General features: G+C 40.5%; 2 protein-coding genes and 1 non-coding gene across 3 annotated transcripts in view; 2 read left to right on the top strand and 1 right to left on the bottom strand.

Annotated features, from left to right (window-relative positions):
- LOC102808828 (uncharacterized) overlaps positions 1–3,459 on the top strand; it is an 82,613-nt gene extending 79,154 nt beyond the window's left edge. Inside the window, exon 2 of the mRNA XM_085494323.1 lies at positions 1,037–3,459. Within this exon, the coding sequence (XP_085350449.1) occupies positions 1,041–3,035 (1,995 nt within the window). The 5' untranslated portion in view covers positions 1,037–1,040 and the 3' untranslated portion in view covers positions 3,036–3,459. The remainder of the gene's footprint in view (positions 1–1,036) is intronic.
- Positions 3,460–5,501: 2,042 nt separating this feature from the next.
- Positions 5,502–11,274, top strand: LOC100376650 (uncharacterized). Its single transcript, XM_006825605.3, has 2 exons — positions 5,502–5,632; positions 8,693–11,274. The coding sequence occupies exons 1-2, from the start codon at positions 5,584–5,586 to the stop codon at positions 10,414–10,416; spliced, it is 1,773 nt and encodes a 590-aa protein (XP_006825668.2). The 5' UTR covers positions 5,502–5,583; the 3' UTR covers positions 10,417–11,274.
- A 9,716-nt stretch (positions 11,275–20,990) lies between these two features.
- TRNAV-CAC (transfer RNA valine (anticodon CAC)) lies at positions 20,991–21,063 on the bottom strand. The gene has a single exon. It is a non-coding gene; the product is annotated as a tRNA-Val (tRNA).
- Positions 21,064–23,846: the final 2,783 nt, after the last annotated feature.

The raw sequence follows: 23,846 nt of genomic DNA, 5'->3' as shown, positions 1-23,846 counted from the left end.
CCGTAGAGAGACTAGCCTACACTGACATTCAACCGTCTGCCTTTCACTTAAATACCCACAGTCATGTGACCCCACATACCATACCCGTCTGTTTGTCATCCCGAACAGACAATAGTTAACCGCTATACTGCAAAACGCGGTTAACAATATTTCTTTACAGTGTCGGTCTTTCCTTTAATTGATAAAGCCAACATGTTAAGTCAAGGATCATGTCTAAATTTCAACAATTTAAAGATATGCCAGCTTTCCAAAATTCCTCTAAATCCACCAACCTATTACCAGCTGTTTATATCTAAGCCTCAGTTGTGGCGTTGAGGGCGTATGCCGATCATGTTCTTCAATTCTCACTATTATCAATTTTAAACTTAACCGATATGGGACATTTCCAACGAACAACTAAACTAGAAAATGTTACGATATTCTTGGCAAAATCATTTCAGATAAAATAATTCCCAAATGCTATAAATGACTGTGTTTATATTTTAAAATATGAATATAATACAGTGTATAGTCAATTTATTGGCTACTCGTTTTTTACTCATTGCTAGCATCGGTGTTTCCTGGTAACATAGCAACGCACAAATGCCCTCATAAACTTCCATGGCAAAGTTGAAAAGTGTGACGTTAGTCTGCGCCCCGAATACACATTAAAATAGCATATCATGAACTCTGATCTTTTGTTTAAGACCGTCACGTTGATTGGTCAGAACGTGGTCACGTGGTGGTGAACAAAATTAATCATTAACTCAGAGTCAATAGTGAAAATACAGTGCCTTCCATTTATTCATTGTGCATGCGTGTTTAGAATGTTTACGATAACAAAATGTCATCGGCCACAGATTTCAATCATTCGTGTGTTTATTTGAAATAAAGAACATTTATTCAGTATTTAGTTTGATTGACTCAGAAAAATTATAAACTTCGGTTTTGCCTCAGTTCATAATTCTAATTTGAGTAATTAAAACTGAATATGAACCCATTCCAGGGTATTTATTTGTGTATGTGTGTGTAAATTCTATGTCTGTTTAATTTGCAGATCGATGAAGATGAACAGGGGAATTTCTCTTCTTGTGCTGTGTATCGTGGTGACGTCACAGATAGTCGATGGTGGCGTTATTCGTAATATCCCCAGCAGAGATCGTCGAGATGTGTCTGAAGATGATATATTATGGGACGAGTTGGAAGCATGGATTGATGGCATCGCTGATAAGCAAGTAGAAGCAGGCACACAGACTGATGGGAGTTACGGAAATGATTGGTTGGATGAGCTTTGGAAAATGGATGACATCTCGGTGGAATCTGACAAACCAGCAGTGACTGCATCACCGGTCAGTAGTGAAAACAGTGACAAAACTAGTGAAGGTGAAGAAAGTGAAGAAAAGAGTTTGGCGAGTTGGTGGGATAGCTGGCTCAATCCAACACCAGCAATCGACACACAAGGCGATCCGTATGCAGGTAATTGGTGGGAAACCGGTAGTCAAGGCAACCCAGAAAATGGTAATCAGGAAAACCCATGGTATGGTAGTCAAGGCAACCCAGCAACTGCTAATCAGGGCAACCCAAGCTATGGTAGTCAAGGTAATCCAGAATCTGCTAATCAGGGCAACCCAGGGTCTGGTAGTCAAGGCAACACAGGAACTGCTAATCAGGGCAACCCAAGCTATGGTAGTCAAGGCAACCCGGGAACTGCTAATCAGGGCAACCCAGGGTCTAGTAGTCAGAGCACCACAGGGTATGGAAGTCAAAATAATCAAGAACCTGGTAGTCAAGGCAATCCTTGGTCTGGTAGTAATGGAAATCAAGGATCTGCTAATCAAGGCAACCCAGTGTCAGGTAATCAACATCAAGAAGATCCTTGGAATCATTGGAGTAACACTGGGAGTCAGTGGCCTAGTAAGGGAAACACGGGAAGTGAATATAACCCACAAGGTAGTCAATGGAGAAATACACAGAGTCCTGGTTTGAACAGAGGCAGTCAGTGGGGTACTGGAAGCTCTCAATGGGGAAAAGGAGCAAACCAGGGAAACGCTTGGTCAGGGAGCCAAGATGGAAGAGGGACAAACCAAGGTAACCCTTGGACGGGAAGCCAAGGTGGAAGAGGCACAAACCAGGGAAACCCTTGGACGGGGAGCCAAGGTGGAAGAGACACAAACCAGGGAAACCCTTGGTCAAGTGGAACAGGAAAAAACCAGGGTGACCCTTGGACGGGGAGCCAAGATGGAACAGGGACAAACCAGGGAAACCCTAGACCAGGGAGCCAAGGTGGGACTGGGACAAACCAAGGTAACCCTTGGACGGGGAGCCAAGGTGGAGGAGGCACAAACCAAGGTAACTCTTGGATGGGGAGCCAAGGTGGAAGAGGCACAAACCAAGATAACCCTCAATCAGGAAACCAAGATAACCCTTGGACAGGGAGCCAAGGTGGAGGAGGCACAAACCAAGGTAACCCTTGGACGGGGAGCCAAGGTGGAAGAGGCACAAACCAAGATAACCCTCAATCAGGAAACCAAGGTAACCCTTGGACAGAGAGCCAAGGTGGAAGAGGCACAAATCAAGGCAACCCTTCGCCAGGGAGCCAAGGGGGAAGAAATCAAGGCAATGCCAGGGGTGACAATCCAAAACGTCCAGAGTCGAGTGGTGGTAATGCTAATGGTCGGAACTGGTGGAACGCGGGACAGGGAGCTGACGATGGAACTGGAGGTGGTATGGGTAACTGGTGGGGTTGGGGTAATCCTGGTGCATCTGATCCATCGAGTAATCAGGGTGGTGATGCAGATATATGGGGTGACTATGGTGGATTGCTTGACAAACTCAAAAACGCTAACTGGTGGGAATCTGGTGGAGATACTAACATAGATTGGGAGTCGGATATATATGAGGAAGACGACAAATCTAAAGAGAAAGACGATGACCTCCTAGGGGATAACTGGCATGATACATCGCTGGATAACTTTTGGGAAACAGCTGATGACAATTGGTGGGAAACTCCCGATGACAATTGGTGGGAAACCGAAGGTGACAATTGGTGGGATTAACCAGTGTACCATTTCCGGTCCTGACCCACAATGCACGATATATTTACAGTCTATCATTAATTGTAGTAGTTCATCAGAACCACGTGATTGCATTAAATATCATACCATATAAGGCAATGCTAAAATTTTGTAGAATATACCTTATTAGTGAGTATTACACCCCAAGGTCTCATTAGCCAATCAAAATCGCGTATTTGCAGGTTACTAAAATCGAGCATTCCCTGCTACCAAAATTACGGGTTGTCATCCGGGTCTTTTGTTCTAGGTTCAGCCTGGGGTCCACTCAACAAATAGTTGAGAACGATATCAAAATATATCGTTATTTCTGATGGTTTGGATCCACATTTTGAAATGATATGGTGTGACAATTTAGTTTGGTATGTTGTGTAATTTTAGGGTACATAAATATGTAAATTCATCAGAATTAAGTTGTTTGTCATTTATTTTTGTACGATGTTTTCGTGCCACTAAAGATGAACTGATGGAATTTGTTGAAAACAGTTTATTCAGTTCAATAATATAAACTTTTACCCACCGCTCAGTTGACATCCAGTTTGTGTGGTCCTTTGATGGTATTGTAAACCACAGCTGTGCTCCGGGTCGAGTAAACATTTGTATAATGGTTGTCGTGACAGGATGACATGGCACTGTTTGAGCGGCAAAAACAAGTCTCGTGGCACTCTCGTCATCAACGAGATCTCGGCGGTCATGTACCTCCATGATCTATTGGCGATTAAATAACATCTACAGTAATGATTACAGATTTCGCTTATTGTTATTAGTGTCACGTGACTAGATGTCGGTGATTGTCAGTATAATTGTGCTTGATTTAAATCAATAAACCATATGCCGGGTTCTGGCTCGTGTGATATTCATCCGACCACGTGACTAAATTGTAGCCTCGATTGCAGTTAGTTTATGGCGCGCATGACCACCATTGCACCAGCGAACGACAATACTTGTTTCTAAATTCTAAGGCACGCCAAGATCAAGAAATACACTTGGTGGACTACTTTACGGTGGCGGACGTACAAACGTGTCACTGAACCCAGCAAATGGTCATTTTACTCATGTGACGTTGTTCTGAAACACTGTCGATTTCAATGAGCTAAATTATGTCGTGGTACCTGTATTTAAATATTCTATAATGCCGATTATATGTCAAGCGCAATATGTCAAGCGGCCTAAAAAGGCGTTTTGCCAGGTCATCCTAGAAAATGGGGGATATTGAACTAAAGTTGTTTTATCGAGAACGTGCATATTTTCATAAAATAACAAAGACGACGCATGCGCATGATTTTTTTAATTACTGTTACGTACTGTTAATTTCACTTTCATGCAAGAAAATGCATTCAAGTGAAAGAAGTCATTCTGAAACGAAGTTGACACGTGATTCCGCTACTCGTGGGTCAACTGATTGTGCGATGTTATCGGTTGTTCACCGGATTAACCGGACAGACTGGTAAGTTGCATCATCGCAATCAGACAGGGGAGCTCAATTGCCTGCAAACCCGACTCCGGCATTCGAGGTGAGGAGGGCACATCTAACCACGTGACCGTGCTAAATTTAGTTTTCCTCACCTTCCCATAATGAGTAGACCTTACAGGCGATGGCCGCCGAGATTTCATTGATAGCAAGAGTCACGTGACATGTTTTTACCCCTAAAATAGTGTCCCATTCTATCCTGCCCTTTAATGCTCCAATTACCATGGTTACAGTAACTGTTCTAAACACCGTGTTGACATTCATCATCGGAGTAGTGGACGCAATGACGGGATAGGCGTAGTCTCGGGGGTTTTCTCGCTCTCGCTCTCGGTGAGATAAACGTCTGAAACGTTATGATTAATATCGATAAGCCGACTAAATAGCGCATTGCTCCCAAATCCGTGACGGTTTATAGTTAATGTCTATTCAAGTTGACGACACACATTGAAATGATCTCATTGCGCAATTCGACACCGATACGTCGTTGTGTCAATGATAACCACGCGACGAGCATTGGTGATTTTTTTTTTCATATCACAATTAATAAACGTCTAGTCCTATGAACTCGTGCAGTGCATTATGGGAGTATCTTTTTTATCCCTACACACTGGTAGCGACATAAAATTATATTGCAGTTAAAAAACGACATCAGCACCTGTTGCCCAATAATCCCCCCTTGGTTCAAAACACATAATAGTGTCAGCCGGCAAAGCGCAACAAGTGGGACACCCTATTATCCACGGGGGTGTGGGTTGGGACGAAGAGACAGAGTTCCGGTTGCTACTTGAAGTTTGTTTTCTTACTGAAGCGCCTTGTGATTTGAACAGATTGAATCCGGCGTGCCCCGAATAGTAAGTTGATAATTTGTTATTAGGTATCGGGACAAATTGTAAATCCTCTTCGGCCAATATCCCTACAGTAGAATGGAACGACCGTGGATAAATTTGCATAATAGAATATGATATCACATGATATCGATTTCGTCAGATTGTATGTGCAGTTCGGACATATACACATAGATTCTCAATTGGTCCACTGCTGAAGACAAGCGGAGAAAACACAATGCGGCAAATGTTTATAGTCTGCCTATTAATGGCAATATTGCATGCAGGTAAGTCTAGACGCTATTGATAACTTACATTTTTATTCATAAATCGATCGTTTGGAGCAAAGTTAATGGGTCTGGTAACAACCGGGCGGGGAAAAATAATAGCAACAATTTCCGAATCTCGTAAGATATACTGATGATGTGGAATGTTTTTATTTTCCGGTTTATTGCGTAATCTCAATTATAATTATTATCTGAAATTTTTCCCGCGAAGCTACTTATAAGATTGTGCCTGGTTGGCTACGTAATTCTGACACCTAATAGACGGACCAATCAGAGAATAGCTTGTTTGTTGACAATTATTTTTCGTCGTATCAATTTCTGCCTTGTATATATGATTCAACTCAACTGCCTCCATATATGCAAATATCCCGCGCGTGAGATGTCGTCTTTGCAAGGCAACACAGACTGATGAAAAACGCAGACGTGACGTCACCATGGTGTCGGCTAAATGTGTGTTTGGGGTAGGGTATAAAAGATAACGTAGGTACGGAGGCTTAATTGAGGGGGTTGTTGAAGCTAACTGTAATGAGGACGTCTCTCCGTCAACTCACCTATCAAAATCCAACAGATAATCTGCACGATTTGTTTGCAAATATATGTGAGTTTGTTTACATTGCGTGAGAGAAAAGAAAGGGAGCCTGCCAGTGCGACAGCTTGTTTTGAGAGATTGGATGAAAATAATCTAAATTGAGGTTTTGCACACGCCACTCTTCATTACGTCACGAACATAACATTGACCGCGCGTTTTTTTTATCTCTCACCTACTCTCCCTCTCAAAGATGCACACAAATTATAGAGATATTCCTTCAAGGGCGTAACTGAAAGAAGTGACCGATAAAGTAATCATCACTTTGCAGATGTGCACGTGCACACAAAAATGATTCGATTTTTTCGTAGTCCTTTAGAAGAACTAAGGTTAAACAGACTACAGGCTCGTTCGCTCGTTTTGCCACGTCGCAATAATATTTATTCCTTTACGCTAACCCCGTGCAAATACGTGATTATATTCGTATACTGAGTATAATAGGCAGACCAACTGTTACACTGAGCTTCTCGCTTCGATACTCACATTATACCTGTTGCTCATTACAACAATCTACGTGCACAGCTGGTGTACAATGAATCACGATTTGCACGGATTATACCTGCCTGCAAACCGGAAACGGAATTACTATAAAACGGCAACTGGGGGCGTGCTTTATTTGCAGTGTTATGGAGGTACAAACATTCTGACGGCTAAACTACTTGTAACTTCCGCCCGTTGTTGTCAACAGTTCGTAGAAGAAATATATTTCAGCGGCATCAGTGATTATGATTTAGAATAATTCGTGTATGTTTACCTTTTCATCACCAGAATCTCCTCCAATTTTTCCTACACTTTTTTCTTATATTATTTAATATTTTTGGAAAAGAACCCTAATTTTGTAGCCAACGGACAAGATTTTTGTTTTTAGTAAATAATTTTGTCTAAAATGCAGACTATAAACGGGAATTTTTTTTGAGTTTGTTATGAAGAATAGTATTCACATTGCAGCGCTCAACACTAGAGACTAGCAAAATATAACAAGAGCATGATGGGTATTTTCTAGTAAACTCCACAAAAACACCAAAATGTGACTTTTTCTGCTATTACATATCACCTTGTATGTGTATAAGATTTTGTGTTATTTGTTGGAAAGTCAGTTTATTGGCATTTTGGGTCGCTGTGCACTGTTTAAGGGCTTACTTGTTTGTTTGTTTGTTTGTTTGTTTGTTTGTTCATGGTATCATAATTCTCGGCATTGCCTTTAATCTGCTTGCCAGTCAGGTTTCAAATAGTTACGCGCCGCCATTTTCTTTCTTTCTTTTCTTTCAGATATTGGCTACGTGTCGTTATAACGTAAATGGTCATGTGATTAAAGCAAAATCTACATCACCCTTCTCAAACTAAAAGCCCAAAACAACAAAGTTTTTTTAAACATATTTTTTTTCAATGTTGGGATGAATTCCACCTATTTATAAATATATTTCAAATATATAAATTTTAGAGACTTTGTCAAAGTTCATAAGCTTTACAACGTATTTCAAATACATCAATTTATCTGGTATATTTCATTCCAAACTTCCTGATTGGCTGCCCTTCCCTGTCACCTTACAGTCGGACCAACCAGAGAGTAGCTTTTGAGCCGACATGTTTTTTCGGCCTATCAAATTCTGCCTTTTTCAATCAAACTGTTTTCATCAGCTATTGAAAAAGTTGGCATAGATGTGTACTGTTCAAACTTCAACATTAGTATAGCCTATACTCTATGAGGGACTTGGTTATGATAGCTATTTATTTGTTTAAAGACTACATTCGCCATGATATGCATGATAATGCACGGAATATAGTCTTTGGGGTTATGCAATAGGGCGAAGTAACGTGTGCAATTATTTTGTGTTTTTGTCGGATTGTTGTTAACCACACTCGTGATGTTTTAAAGCGGGAGGGTCGACACCTGCGCACGCGCGGGAATTGAGTCCCAAGCGATGATAAAAATACACGCTAAGGCAATGGTAGACACCCATGAGCCTTTGCGTTGCCTTAGCGTGTATTTTTATCATCGCTTGGGACTCAATTCCCGCGCGTGCGTAGGTGACGATCCTTGTTTGTAAACATTGACACGCTATGGCCATATGACGCATGCGCAGATGACGACTCACCCGCTTTAAAAACAACCACACATACGGTCAGCATCTTTTATTTACCACCCGACCAATTAACTATACTTAAAAGGCCAGTAGCCAGTGACGTCACTATTCCTACTGGGTTGTCTCGCTTGTAACTGAGAAAATGGTATGGTAGACAATTAGACTCCTACTCCTTCCCATGCCTTCTCCAATATATATAATTTATTCAAGCTTTGCTGTGATATTATAACACAGCGTGCGGTGAACAAAATGGCCGAAAAGATGACTTACTCGGTCACAATACATCACACTGAAACACACAAATAATCTAGTAGATTGCGATGTATATGTAACTGGATAAAAAAACGAATAGTATAAATAACAATGGTGTGTTTTCTTTCTTTTCTGTAGATGCACTGCCCACAACAAGACAAGAACGGGTTCTCCAGATGAATGTCAACCCTATAGAGACACAACAAGCAGACAATACTCTTCGTTTCACTGGTAACGAAAAAGATGCGACTCTGAAATACGTCTCAACGAAGACAGCACAAGTTTCTGATGATGACGTCAAAGTTGGGCAAGTTTCTGATGATGATGACGTAAGAGTTGGCCAAGTTTATGATGATGACGTCAAAGTTGGACAAGTTTCTGATGATGATGACGTAAGAGTTGGCCAAGTTTATGATGAAGATGTCAAAGTTGGACAGGTTTCTGATGACGATGACGTAAGAGTTGGCCAAGTTTCTGATGATGACGTCAAAGTTGGACAAGTTTATGATGATGATGACGTAAGAGTTGGCCAAGTTTATGATGACGATGTCAAAGTTGGTCAAGTTTCTGATGACGATGATGTAAGAGTTGCCCAAGTTTATGATGATGACGTCAAAGTTGGACAAGTTTCTGATGATGATGATGTAAGAGTTGGCCACGTTTATGATGATGACGTCAAAGTTGGACAAGTTTCTGATGATGATGACGTAAAAGTTGGCCAAGTTTATGGTGATGATGTCAAAGTTGCACAAGTTTCTGATGACGATGACATAAAAGTTGGGCAAGTTTCTGATGATGATGACGTAAGAGTTGGCCAAGTTTATGATGATGACGTCAAAGTTGGCCAAGTTTATGATGATGATGATGTAAGAGTTGGCCACGTTTATGATGATGACGTCAAAGTTGGACAAGTTTCTGATGATGATGACGTAAAAGTTGGCCAAGTTTATGGTGATGATGTCAAAGTTGCACAAGTTTCTGATGACGATGACATAAAAGTTGGGCAAGTTTCTGACGATGATGACGTAAGAGTTGGCCAAGTTTATGATGATGACGTCAAAGTTGGCCAAGTTTCTGATGATGATGACGTAAGAGTTGGCCAAGTTTATGATGACGATGATGCCATAAAAACAGGACATGTGGGTGATTATCCAGATGCACAAGTCATAATTCCATCCAGATCTGGTTTCGTTGGTGATCACAGTGCTGTCGCCTCAGTCAGTGATGACGAATATGATGACAGTGTTCTGGCTGCCCGTGTACAAGATTTTACCAAGACTGCCTATGTGACTGATGAAGAGCAGAAAGTTGGAACCGTTTCAGATGATGATGACGTAAGAACTGCTATAGTTAGTGATGAGCAAGTCAAGGTTGGCACAGTTGAAGATGATATGGTTGGCACAGTTGAAGATGACCCAATAGTAGGCACAGTTGAAGATGATATGGTTGGCACAGTTGAAGATGACCCAATAGTAGGCACAGTTGAAGATGATATGGTTGGCACAGTCGAAGATGACCCAGTAGTAGGCACAGTTGAAGATGATATGGTTGGCACAGTTGAAGATGACCCAATAGTAGGCACAGTAGAAGATGATATGGTTGGCACAGTTGAAGATGACCCAGTAGTAGGCACAGTTGAAGATGATATGGTTGGCACAGTTGAAGATGACCCAGTCGTAGGCACAGTTGAAGATGACCCAGTAGTAGGCACAGTTGAAGATGACCCAATAGTAGGCACAGTTGAAGATGATATGGTTGGCATTGTTGAAGATGATGAAGATGAACCCGAAGAAAAATCACGATTTTCAAGCTTTTTGAAATCATTCGTGCACGCTGTGATTGGCGGAGATGACAAGAAGTAATCTGCCACTCAAAGACAGATGAATGCATAATCATCTGTACCAAAAAAAAAATATAAAATTACATGCAGTTGGGACTTTTTTCAAAATCGTTATGAATTTATTTTTCTACCTTGCTATAAGACCTACTCATTACTTTATCTCAATCTTATTTACACACTGGTGTTTCCAGGCTTCATATTAGTTCAGTGGTCACCCCTAATCCTTCGAGCGCCATTGTCTATCTTTTGCACCATCTGCAAAATTGTTGTACCTCTCCGCGTGAAATATTGACAAAAATTTACAAACCTTTTGAACAAAAACTAAAAGCAATATCTGAACTTTTCTGTATGGTAAAAAAAATCAAAAAAATGTGAAAATATTTGCACTGAATTTTTTTTGGGGGGGGGATATCTGGCTCTCAAAAAGTTAATAGCGCATTTACACGGAAACACAGCACAGGTAATTGTACACCATCTACTCATGACTTCCGTAGCCATGGCAACAGTTACAAGGTTATTCTTCTCTACATCAAAGATGATCTCAGCTAAATGCCGATCAATACTTCATACCGTGTTCCTTTATAGTGTGAAAAAAGTTCCAACTCCACATAGCGCCCTCTATCGCATACCATTCTAAGGATAGTTCCAACATGGCCGATTCTGATCTTTCTATAAGCTCGGCAATGTGTCAAGGTCAACTTTCGTGACCTTTGTCACTGAAGTATTGAGTATATTTCACCCGTGTTGCATTACACTAGGTGATCAACCAATCAAGGCTTCTTCTCAGAATGGAATTTACACTAATTTATTCATAATTGGGTGTTCGTGGTTTCTGTACTTCAATCTTTGCTCGTAGACAATAAAAAAAAATTCTTGGGAATTACGTCTCATAGTCTGATCGATCTCATGAAGAATAACAAATATTTGAAGAATATCACCATTTAGTAATTATGACAGTCATTTTAATTTCATTGACAAATATTAACAATTCCTTCAATGTAAACAAAGAATGTATTTGTACGTCACTAGGGGTCCCATATCGAACACGATGCGGCGTGACGACCCCCGCCCTTTAAGAAGTCATATTCCAGGAGGCTGAACGTGTTTCACCGTGAAAGTAGAGGGAGGAAACTCCTATGTTTGCAGTCCGACCGGAAGTCGGTCTATTCACAACACATGCATGTAAGTAGTACGGTATACACTAAGGTGTATCACCGAATTCAGTATCCATGATTACAGGGCGGTGGTCGTCGCGCTGCGCATGTGCGACATTTGTGTTGATAAACATTGGTTTTCCCACATTCCAATGCGTTCTAATGGCAATCACAAGTATGAGATTTGATCTGGGTGCGACGTGCACTAATTACCGTCGGTGAATCCTTCGATACTTCACAATCACCTAAAATTACCTAATTAAAGCTTGGTAACGTTTCAGTTTGTACTTGTTAATCTGCGCAACTGCCAAAGTCGCCATATTTGTTTATATGACCCCCCATATATCTCGCGCATGCGTGGCGCGACGACTACCGCCCTTTAACTAAAATAGTCTGAATATATTGCCTCAAGTTCAAGTTCGCTTAAAAACCTTGCAAATGTATTCCAACGTCGCGGGGGAGGAGCAGTCGCACTTTTGTCTTTGTGGCGACAATCGAACAATACAGCACGTGGGGAAAGTTTATAGATGTCATCAATTGTACGAAAAATTGACGTACTGATTAGCGACGTGCTATATTTATCACACAATTAACGCCCAGGTCACCTGCTGACCGTGGAGACGAAATCGAGGCAACATTTATAGACGGTTGTGGGGAGGTAGCGGCATCAGACCTCACTAACCTGTGTTGGGTTTGGGGCACCACGGAGGGCGCAACTCATGCGACTCGTCGGACTAGTGGGGAAGGCAAGAGACCCACAACATTATAGGAAGTTCACCATGTCTCTGGTCCAAGGCCTATCACTAAAGTAATGATGATTCCTGTGTTATTTTTATCAGAATAGACTTCCCCTGAGTATTTAACTGTTGAAAAATCTGTGTTTTTTTTTTTTACTTTCGTATTTTCTGTGATCGCGGTGATTGTTAGAGGTTGATGTCATAATGAGCGGTTACGGTTACTGTTATGGTTACAGTTACGGTTACTGTTATGGTTATTGTTATGGTTACTGTTACGGTTACTGTTACGGTTACTGTTACTGTTAGGTTATGGTTACAGTTACTGTTAATGTTACGGTTACAGTTACGGTTACCGTTACGGTTACACAAACAAACATGGCTCACGTTTTTTACATGATCCATCTTGCTCCCACGTGGTCATCAAAGAGGGTGCCTTTTAAGGAAAGATATATTAGAAGATTTTGTAAAATACAATGACTCCTTGGTAAGTCATAGGGGTCCATGCAAAAACTGAGGAGCCTCGTGAAAGGGGTTTATGCATTGAAAATGAAGAAAATCACATAGGTTTATTTATAGTTCGTTTTTTTATTTAAAAAAATCACAGCGTCACAGCTTTATCGATGTCATCATTGTCGGATGATTTCGCATAATTTCAGTCCATCTATTGGTCAACTTCGAAAAATAATTTTTTCAGCTTTTTTTCATTGTTTACCCGCCAACTACAGCGGTATATCAAATGCAAACCTTTCACCTAGGTTTCATCTTTTTTGATACACTCGGCAGTCGATCGCTGCGTTTTTTACGCACGGGCAGACTGGATAGCTTTCGCTTACACATGTTGTGAGCTAGAGACAAGTGTGATGGATTCAACTCACTGTCGTGAGCTTTATAGAGCTATATCAATGGGCCGAGAAGTAAGTAAAGTCGTGACTTGTCACCCCCGTAGACACCTTTAGTCAGGCCGACGTCACGCTTTGTGTCTCAGTAATTGACGGCCAGTAGGTGTTAAGTTGTCTCCATCAGCCCCTTAGCGACCAACTATAAACTAGTTGCTATGAAACATTTGTTCTTTTACCTCAAAACTGCCGGCAAATAGAATTTTTGGGAGCCATCCAACTGCTCGCCTCAGGCGCGGCTTAGCGAAAGGTCACTGCACTTTATTTTAGCTCAATTGGTGAGTTGAATGTAAATTATAGGAATAAAAGTATAGTTGTTGGGTATACTTTTTACTGAATCAAATTCGAAAATAAACTCGGTGGCAGGAAATTGCGTGATATTGACAACGTTGGCAATTTTTATTTTATTTAAAAAACCTTAGCATATTAGCGAACAAAAGCAGAAAAATTTACAAACATTTCTTTAAATAAACTTTAGACTAGCAAACAGTCCCTCAACCGTATTTTTGATGGTTTTTTTTCAATAAAATAAAATATTATGTGAGTGTAATAATGACGGGTTAAGGTGAAAGTCGGGTTACTGTTAAAGTGGGAGGGTCGTCACCTGCGCACGCACAGGAATTGAGTCTCAAGCGACGAAAACAACATGCACTAAAAGCGCAAAAGCTCGTGTTGTCAACACGCTGTGGTCATCTGACGCATGCGCAGGTGACGACTCTCCTGCTTTAAAGTTTGAGTACAAAGGCAAGTACAACTCAAGCTTCGGACATTGTCTTATCTAGTTCTGTATGTCATATTCCTTTTGTAGTTCCCGGTGTTATTCGGGTGTTCGGGTTTTCGCCGAATTAAAGCTTGGTAACGTTTCAGTTTGTACTTGTTAATCTGCGCAACTGCCAAAGTCGCCATATTTGTTTATATGACCCCCCATATATCTCGCGCATGCGTGGCGCGACGACTACCGCCCTTTAACTAAAATAGTCTGAATATATTGCCTCAAGTTCAAGTTCGCTTAAAAACCTTGCAAATGTATTCCAACGTCGCGGGGGAGGAGCAGTCGCACTTTTGTCTTTGTGGCGACAATCGAACAATACAGCACGTGGGGAAAGTTTATAGATGTCATCAATTGTACGAAAAATTGACGTACTGATTAGCGACGTGCTATATTTATCACACAATTAACGCCCAGGTCACCTGCTGACCGTGGAGACGAAATCGAGGCAACATTTATAGACGGTTGTGGGGAGGTAGCGGCATCAGACCTCACTAACCTGTGTTGGGTTTGGGGCACCACGGAGGGCGCAACTCATGCGACTCGTCGGACTAGTGGGGAAGGCAAGAGACCCACAACATTATAGGAAGTTCACCATGTCTCTGGTCCAAGGCCTATCACTAAAGTAATGATGATTCCTGTGCTATTTTTATCAGAATAGACTTCCCCTGAGTATTTAACTGTTGAAAAATCTGTGTTTTTTTTTTTTACTTTCGTATTTTCTGTGATCGCGGTGATTGTTAGAGGTTGATGTCATAATGAGCGGTTACGGTTACTGTTATGGTTACAGTTACGGTTACTGTTATGGTTATTGTTATGGTTACTGTTACGGTTACTGTTACGGTTACTGTTACTGTTAGGTTATGGTTACAGTTACTGTTAATGTTACGGTTACAGTTACGGTTACCGTTACGGTTACACAAACAAACATGGCTCACGTTTTTTACATGATCCATCTTGCTCCCACGTGGTCATCAAAGAGGGTGCCTTTTAAGGAAAGATATATTAGAAGATTTTGTAAAATACAATGACTCCTTGGTAAGTCATAGGGGTCCATGCAAAAACTGAGGAGCCTCGTGAAAGGGGTTTATGCATTGAAAATGAAGAAAATCACATAGGTTTATTTATAGTTCGTTTTTTTATTTAAAAAAATCACAGCGTCACAGCTTTATCGATGTCATCATTGTCGGATGATTTCGCATAATTTCAGTCCATCTATTGGTCAACTTCGAAAAATAATTTTTTCAGCTTTTTTTCATTGTTTACCCGCCAACTACAGCGGTATATCAAATGCAAACCTTTCACCTAGGTTTCATCTTTTTTGATACACTCGGCAGTCGATCGCTGCGTTTTTTACGCACGGGCAGACTGGATAGCTTTCGCTTACACATGTTGTGAGCTAGAGACAAGTGTGATGGATTCAACTCACTGTCGTGAGCTTTATAGAGCTATATCAATGGGCCGAGAAGTAAGTAAAGTCGTGACTTGTCACCCCCGTAGACACCTTTAGTCAGGCCGACGTCACGCTTTGTGTCTCAGTAATTGACGGCCAGTAGGTGTTAAGTTGTCTCCATCAGCCCCTTAGCGACCAACTATAAACTAGTTGCTATGAAACATTTGTTCTTTTACCTCAAAACTGCCGGCAAATAGAATTTTTGGGAGCCATCCAACTGCTCGCCTCAGGCGCGGCTTAGCGAAAGGTCACTGCACTTTATTTTAGCTCAATTGGTGAGTTGAATGTAAATTATAGGAATAAAAGTATAGTTGTTGGGTATACTTTTTACTGAATCAAATTCGAAAATAAACTCGGTGGCAGGAAATTGCGTGATATTGACAACGTTGGCAATTTTTATTTTATTTAAAAAACCTTAGCATATTAGCGAACAAAAGCAGAAAAATTTACAAACATTTCTTTAAATAAACTTTAGACTAGCAAACAGTCCCTCAACCGTATTTTTGATGGTTTTTTTTCAATAAAATAAAATATTATGTGAGTGTAATAATGACGGGTTAAGGTGAAAGTCGGGTTACTGTTAAAGTGGGAGGGTCGTCACCTGCGCACGCACAGGAATTGAGTCTCAAGCGACGAAAACAACATGCACTAAAAGCGCAAAAGCTCGTGTTGTCAACACGCTGTGGTCATCTGACGCATGCGCAGGTGACGACTCTCCTGCTTTAAAGTTTGAGTACAAAGGCAAGTACAACTCAAGCTTCGGACATTGTCTTATCTAGTTCTGTATGTCATATTCCTTTTGTAGTTCCCGGTGTTATTCGGGTGTTCGGGTTTTCGCCGAATTAAAGCTTGGTAACGTTTCAGTTTGTACTTGTTAATCTGCGCAACTGCCAAAGTCGCCATATTTGTTTATATGACCCCCCATATATCTCGCGCATGCGTGGCGCGACGACTACCGCCCTTTAACTAAAATAGTCTGAATATATTGCCTCAAGTTCAAGTTCGCTTAAAAACCTTGCAAATGTATTCCAACGTCGCGGGGGAGGAGCAGTCGCACTTTTGTCTTTGTGGCGACAATCGAACAATACAGCACGTGGGGAAAGTTTATAGATGTCATCAATTGTACGAAAAATTGACGTACTGATTAGCGACGTGCTATATTTATCACACAATTAACGCCCAGGTCACCTGCTGACCGTGGAGACGAAATCGAGGCAACATTTATAGACGGTTGTGGGGAGGTAGCGGCATCAGACCTCACTAACCTGTGTTGGGTTTGGGGCACCACGGAGGGCGCAACTCATGCGACTCGTCGGACTAGTGGGGAAGGCAAGAGACCCACAACATTATAGGAAGTTCACCATGTCTCTGGTCCAAGGCCTATCACTAAAGTAATGATGATTCCTGTGTTATTTTTATCAGAATAGACTTCCCCTGAGTATTTAACTGTTGAAAAATCTGTGTTTTTTTTTTTTACTTTCGTATTTTCTGTGATCGCGGTGATTGTTAGAGGTTGATGTCATAATGAGCGGTTACGGTTACTGTTATGGTTACAGTTACGGTTACTGTTATGGTTATTGTTATGGTTACTGTTACGGTTACTGTTACGGTTACTGTTACTGTTAGGTTATGGTTACAGTTACTGTTAATGTTACGGTTACAGTTACGGTTACCGTTACGGTTACACAAACAAACATGGCTCACGTTTTTTACATGATCCATCTTGCTCCCACGTGGTCATCAAAGAGGGTGCCTTTTAAGGAAAGATATATTAGAAGATTTTGTAAAATACAATGACTCCTTGGTAAGTCATAGGGGTCCATGCAAAAACTGAGGAGCCTCGTGAAAGGGGTTTATGCATTGAAAATGAAGAAAATCACATAGGTTTATTTATAGTTCGTTTTTTTATTTAAAAAAATCACAGCGTCACAGCTTTATCGATGTCATCATTGTCGGATGATTTCGCATAATTTCAGTCCATCTATTGGTCAACTTCGAAAAATAATTTTTTCAGCTTTTTTTCATTGTTTACCCGCCAACTACAGCGGTATATCAAATGCAAACCTTTCACCTAGGTTTCATCTTTTTTGATACACTCGGCAGTCGATCGCTGCGTTTTTTACGCACGGGCAGACTGGATAGCTTTCGCTTACACATGTTGTGAGCTAGAGACAAGTGTGATGGATTCAACTCACTGTCGTGAGCTTTATAGAGCTATATCAATGGGCCGAGAAGTAAGTAAAGTCGTGACTTGTCACCCCCGTAGACACCTTTAGTCAGGCCGACGTCACGCTTTGTGTCTCAGTAATTGACGGCCAGTAGGTGTTAAGTTGTCTCCATCAGCCCCTTAGCGACCAACTATAAACTAGTTGCTATGAAACATTTGTTCTTTTACCTCAAAACTGCCGGCAAATAGAATTTTTGGGAGCCATCCAACTGCTCGCCTCAGGCGCGGCTTAGCGAAAGGTCACTGCACTTTATTTTAGCTCAATTGGTGAGTTGAATGTAAATTATAGGAATAAAAGTATAGTTGTTGGGTATACTTTTTACTGAATCAAATTCGAAAATAAACTCGGTGGCAGGAAATTGCGTGATATTGACAACGTTGGCAATTTTTATTTTATTTAAAAAACCTTAGCATATTAGCGAACAAAAGCAGAAAAATTTACAAACATTTCTTTAAATAAACTTTAGACTAGCAAACAGTCCCTCAACCGTATTTTTGATGGTTTTTTTTCAATAAAATAAAATATTATGTGAGTGTAATAATGACGGGTTAAGGTGAAAGTCGGGTTACTGTTAAAGTGGGAGGGTCGTCACCTGCGCACGCACAGGAATTGAGTCTCAAGCGACGAAAACAACATGCACTAAAAGCGCAAAAGCTCGTGTTGTCAACACGCTGTGGTCATCTGACGCATGCGCAGGTGACGACTCTCCTGCTTTAAAGTTTGAGTACAAAGGCAAGTACAACTCAAGCTTCGGACATTGTCTTATCTAGTTCTGTATGTCATATTCCTTTTGTAGTTCCCGGTGTTATTCGGGTGTTCGGGTTTTCGCCGAATTAAAGCTTGGTAACGTTTCAGTTTGTACTTGTTAATCTGCGCAACTGCCAAAGTCGCCATATTTGTTTATATGACCCCCCATATATCTCGCGCATGCGTGGCGCGACGACTACCGCCCTTTAACTAAAATAGTCTGAATATATTGCCTCAAGTTCAAGTTCGCTTAAAAACCTTGCAAATGTATTCCAACGTCGCGGGGGAGGAGCAGTCGCACTTTTGTCTTTGTGGCGACAATCGAACAATACAGCACGTGGGGAAAGTTTATAGATGTCATCAATTGTACGAAAAATTGACGTACTGATTAGCGACGTGCTATATTTATCACACAATTAACGCCCAGGTCACCTGCTGACCGTGGAGACGAAATCGAGGCAACATTTATAGACGGTTGTGGGGAGGTAGCGGCATCAGACCTCACTAACCTGTGTTGGGTTTGGGGCACCACGGAGGGCGCAACTCATGCGACTCGTCGGACTAGTGGGGAAGGCAAGAGACCCACAACATTATAGGAAGTTCACCATGTCTCTGGTCCAAGGCCTATCACTAAAGTAATGATGATTCCTGTGCTATTTTTATCAGAATAGACTTCCCCTGAGTATTTAACTGTTGAAAAATCTGTGTTTTTTTTTTTTACTTTCGTATTTTCTGTGATCGCGGTGATTGTTAGAGGTTGATGTCATAATGAGCGGTTACGGTTACTGTTATGGTTACAGTTACGGTTACTGTTATGGTTATTGTTATGGTTACTGTTACGGTTACTGTTACGGTTACTGTTACTGTTAGGTTATGGTTACAGTTACTGTTAATGTTACGGTTACAGTTACGGTTACCGTTACGGTTACACAAACAAACATGGCTCACGTTTTTTACATGATCCATCTTGCTCCCACGTGGTCATCAAAGAGGGTGCCTTTTAAGGAAAGATATATTAGAAGATTTTGTAAAATACAATGACTCCTTGGTAAGTCATAGGGGTCCATGCAAAAACTGAGGAGCCTCGTGAAAGGGGTTTATGCATTGAAAATGAAGAAAATCACATAGGTTTATTTATAGTTCGTTTTTTTATTTAAAAAAATCACAGCGTCACAGCTTTATCGATGTCATCATTGTCGGATGATTTCGCATAATTTCAGTCCATCTATTGGTCAACTTCGAAAAATAATTTTTTCAGCTTTTTTTCATTGTTTACCCGCCAACTACAGCGGTATATCAAATGCAAACCTTTCACCTAGGTTTCATCTTTTTTGATACACTCGGCAGTCGATCGCTGCGTTTTTTACGCACGGGCAGACTGGATAGCTTTCGCTTACACATGTTGTGAGCTAGAGACAAGTGTGATGGATTCAACTCACTGTCGTGAGCTTTATAGAGCTATATCAATGGGCCGAGAAGTAAGTAAAGTCGTGACTTGTCACCCCCGTAGACACCTTTAGTCAGGCCGACGTCACGCTTTGTGTCTCAGTAATTGACGGCCAGTAGGTGTTAAGTTGTCTCCATCAGCCCCTTAGCGACCAACTATAAACTAGTTGCTATGAAACATTTGTTCTTTTACCTCAAAACTGCCGGCAAATAGAATTTTTGGGAGCCATCCAACTGCTCGCCTCAGGCGCGGCTTAGCGAAAGGTCACTGCACTTTATTTTAGCTCAATTGGTGAGTTGAATGTAAATTATAGGAATAAAAGTATAGTTGTTGGGTATACTTTTTACTGAATCAAATTCGAAAATAAACTCGGTGGCAGGAAATTGCGTGATATTGACAACGTTGGCAATTTTTATTTTATTTAAAAAACCTTAGCATATTAGCGAACAAAAGCAGAAAAATTTACAAACATTTCTTTAAATAAACTTTAGACTAGCAAACAGTCCCTCAACCGTATTTTTGATGGTTTTTTTTCAATAAAATAAAATATTATGTGAGTGTAATAATGACGGGTTAAGGTGAAAGTCGGGTTACTGTTAAAGTGGGAGGGTCGTCACCTGCGCACGCACAGGAATTGAGTCTCAAGCGACGAAAACAACATGCACTAAAAGCGCAAAAGCTCGTGTTGTCAACACGCTGTGGTCATCTGACGCATGCGCAGGTGACGACTCTCCTGCTTTAAAGTTTGAGTACAAAGGCAAGTACAACTCAAGCTTCGGACATTGTCTTATCTAGTTCTGTATGTCATATTCCTTTTGTAGTTCCCGGTGTTATTCGGGTGTTCGGGTTTTCGCCGAACCGCTGCAGTGAGTTTTCGGGTTTAAGTCGAACCACTGTAGTGGGTGATCGGGTCTTAGCCGAACTTGTGAAGTAGGTGTTCGGGTATTAGCCGAACTAGTAAAATGGGTGTTCGGTCTTAGCCGATCTAGTTAAGTGGGTGTTCGGGTCTTAGCCGAACTAGTGAAATGGGTGTTCGGGTCTTAGCCGAACTAGTGAAGAGGGACGTATTGTTATATATGAGTTGTCTGAATCTATGGAATAGCACAGAAATTTGTCAAATAAAACCAAAATATGACTACTGGCCATTTTTTTAAAACGAAATAATTGTTTCCGCCCGGGTTCGAACCGGGGACCTTTCGCGTGTGAGGCGAACGTGATAACCACTACACTACGAAAACTGACATGCTTAGATAGGTTGTTGTAGAGTACTCAATTTAATAGTCAGTTGGCATTCCCACCGATTTTTTTCCAGGTCAAAAGACAAAATTAAGAAAATAAACTTTTTAGGTCACCTAAAATATATTAATGTTTCTGTTCAAGGTGCGATATTTTGTCTCTAACTTATTCCGCAAGTATACAGCGCCCTCTGTTGGCGGGTTGATTAAACCTGCAATACATGTTAGACTGCTTTCCTGAATGGAGGGCGACAAGGGGTATTTTTGTAAGCTGTAATCTTCGTAATAGTGTAATTTAAATAAATAAAAAACTTGAATTCGTAGACATGGGCAAGGTGTAAAATTAGCCGTGGTTTCGCGGCGTTTTGGGTCTGGAAAAGTATTTTGCTTCGTCTGTCAATTATATCTCAGACTATTGATACAGTATGGGGTTATACACACATCATCTGTATACGTCCGGCTGTATACCGATGATGTGTACATAATAGACTGACGAAGCAAAATACCTTTCCGGACTCAAAACGCCGCGAAAACACGGCTAGGTGTAAAATGTAATCAGCTATTTTATTCGTCCATAATTTGTACAAAGATCTTATTTTTTGTAAGCGTATAAAGCACTTCCACATTAAATATCGCAATTCGTACAAAATTTCCAATTTTGATTTTTAAATACAAGTTAACAATTATATTACAAAAATATAAAATTATCTGTAAAGTGTAAAAACCTATTTTTTTTATTGTAAATGGAACTTTCATTTTATTTCCTGTAAAAACGTAAAATGCCTTTTTTTTTATTTTATGTAACCTGTACCAGCTATTCTTCCTTGTCCACCCGGATGCACAGGCGCTCGGAACGTTTCTTGGATAATAAAGAATGTCCTAAAGTAGAATCGGCATAGTTAGTCATTTGCCGATACGTTCCCCTACCACTCATATAATAACACAAGGTAGGAAAGTGTTGACACCATGACATCGAAATTGTCCGAAAAATTGTAGAAACTATCGATCGACTTGTATTACCTTTATTCGAACTAAAACGGGTTAAACCCTGTGAAAATCAAAACACCAGAGCAAAAAGAACAAATCCATCTACGCGGATATTCTGAAGCAGAGACCCGAGCATGCGCACTTCCCAAACATGTACGCGCGTACTGCGTCATCAAAAACCGATGCAGATGTTTTTTTTTTATATTGCAAACTATTAGCTAAATTTTTATTTTCAGGAAAATTCAATACTAAATACTAAATACTACAATACAATATTTAAATTTTGAGACTGTGCAGTACGCGCGTACATGTTTGGGTCCCCAGATCTGTTGATAATGAGGCATTCGTATGCAAGGAATGTTTGCACCCCGGGGGTCCGACTTAAAGAATGATCTGGTACGCATATCTGTGAAGGAAAACGCGTTAAAAGGGTGTTTTTTTTTTAAGAAAAGCACGTTAACTCGCGTTACGCGTTTAGGTTTACTATTTCAGTCAAAATGGACAAAAAGGGTGTCTTTTCCGGTACTGCCAACGTGATAAGGGTGGTTATTCTTTAAATAAGATTATCGTTCAAGGTAGAAGCCTACTCATAAATTAAAAAACCCAGAATTTATTCATTTTGCAACAAACTGTACTCCAAGGCAATATAAGGATATTGACCTAAAAAAAGTTGGGTGTCACCAGCCTTTTTTTCGAGAAATTGATGGTTGTATTTTAGTGGAAAATCGCCATTTTGACACTATTATAACACTTTTACCACAGTTTTCTATGGCAGAGATATTATGCAAATATCTCAAAATCCAGCCTGGTGACATAGGCTGGAAAAATTATATATTGTTAATGATGGAGTACTTTTTGTTGTTCTAAATTATTTTAAAAATCTGAGTTTTAAAAAGTGTCAAAAAATGTCAAAACATTTTTCTTTAACATTGTGTTCTATGGAATTGTTCTAAAAATAGCAATTTTCAAGAAATATTAGGACGCGTTTCTCAAAAAGAATAACTGGTGACCCCCAACTTTTTTTAGGTCAATATCCTTATATTACCTTGGAGTAAATTTTTTTGCAAAATGAATAAATTCTGGGATTTTAAATTTATGAGTAGGCTTCTACCTTAAGGAATTCAATGATCACAAAAACGAGAAAACCGTCCGGCCCCCTGGTTAACGACCCTCGATCACGCGCGATCACGGCATATGACCAACCCGTGCTTGCACTGAAGGGTTAGAAAGCTCAAATATCGCGAGATCGGGCGCGAGTTCAAGGTACGTGATCTTTTAGCTTTCTAACAGTGAAAAGAGTGCGAAATTCTGACCTTTTGAAACGTGTTTAGGGTCATTTTGAAAACCCCTTTCACAGATATGGGTTCCAGGTAGTCGGACCCCCGGAGTTTGCACGCAAAAACTCGCCAAATATGGTCAAATTTCCTTGACGGATGGCCTATATCCCGTTAACTGTGAGATCTCGCGTATTGCTTGAAAGATGCTGATCGAACGTCTACCGATTTTGATTTTGTCTTTGTTGTCAATAAATATACAATTATTATTATTATTATAAAAATTATTATTTGTATACGGCAGAAATGTGTTTTCACCCAAGAGCCTCTTTCTGAGTTAATGACCCGCCCAGAAGAAGTTGTGAGGGCGCCATACTTGAAAAGAAAAGAAGAACCGGTGAAATAGCCGAGGTCGTGGAAACAGCACAAACTTTGAAATAATTCTTTCCCAAATTGATATATGTTGCACATGTAGGGGCATTCTTGTTATACTGTTTAGAGGAGTTTAAACAACTATCCGCAAAG

Source organism: Saccoglossus kowalevskii, chromosome 20, assembly GCF_978046115.1.
Source record: "Saccoglossus kowalevskii chromosome 20, keSacKowa6.1, whole genome shotgun sequence".
NCBI classification, from domain to species: domain Eukaryota; kingdom Metazoa; phylum Hemichordata; class Enteropneusta; family Harrimaniidae; genus Saccoglossus; species Saccoglossus kowalevskii.
The sequence above is the reverse complement of the archived record's forward strand: the minus strand, read 5'-3'. Positions and strand labels throughout refer to the sequence as shown.

Coding starts and splice junctions, on each gene's coding strand:
- LOC100376650 (XM_006825605.3), top strand. CDS start 5,584: ATGCGGCAAATGTTTATAGTCTGCCTATTAATGGCAATATTGCATGCA. Junction 5,633..8,692: donor AATGGCAATATTGCATGCAG/GTAAGTCTAGAC, acceptor TCTTTTCTGTAG/ATGCACTGCCCACAACAAGA.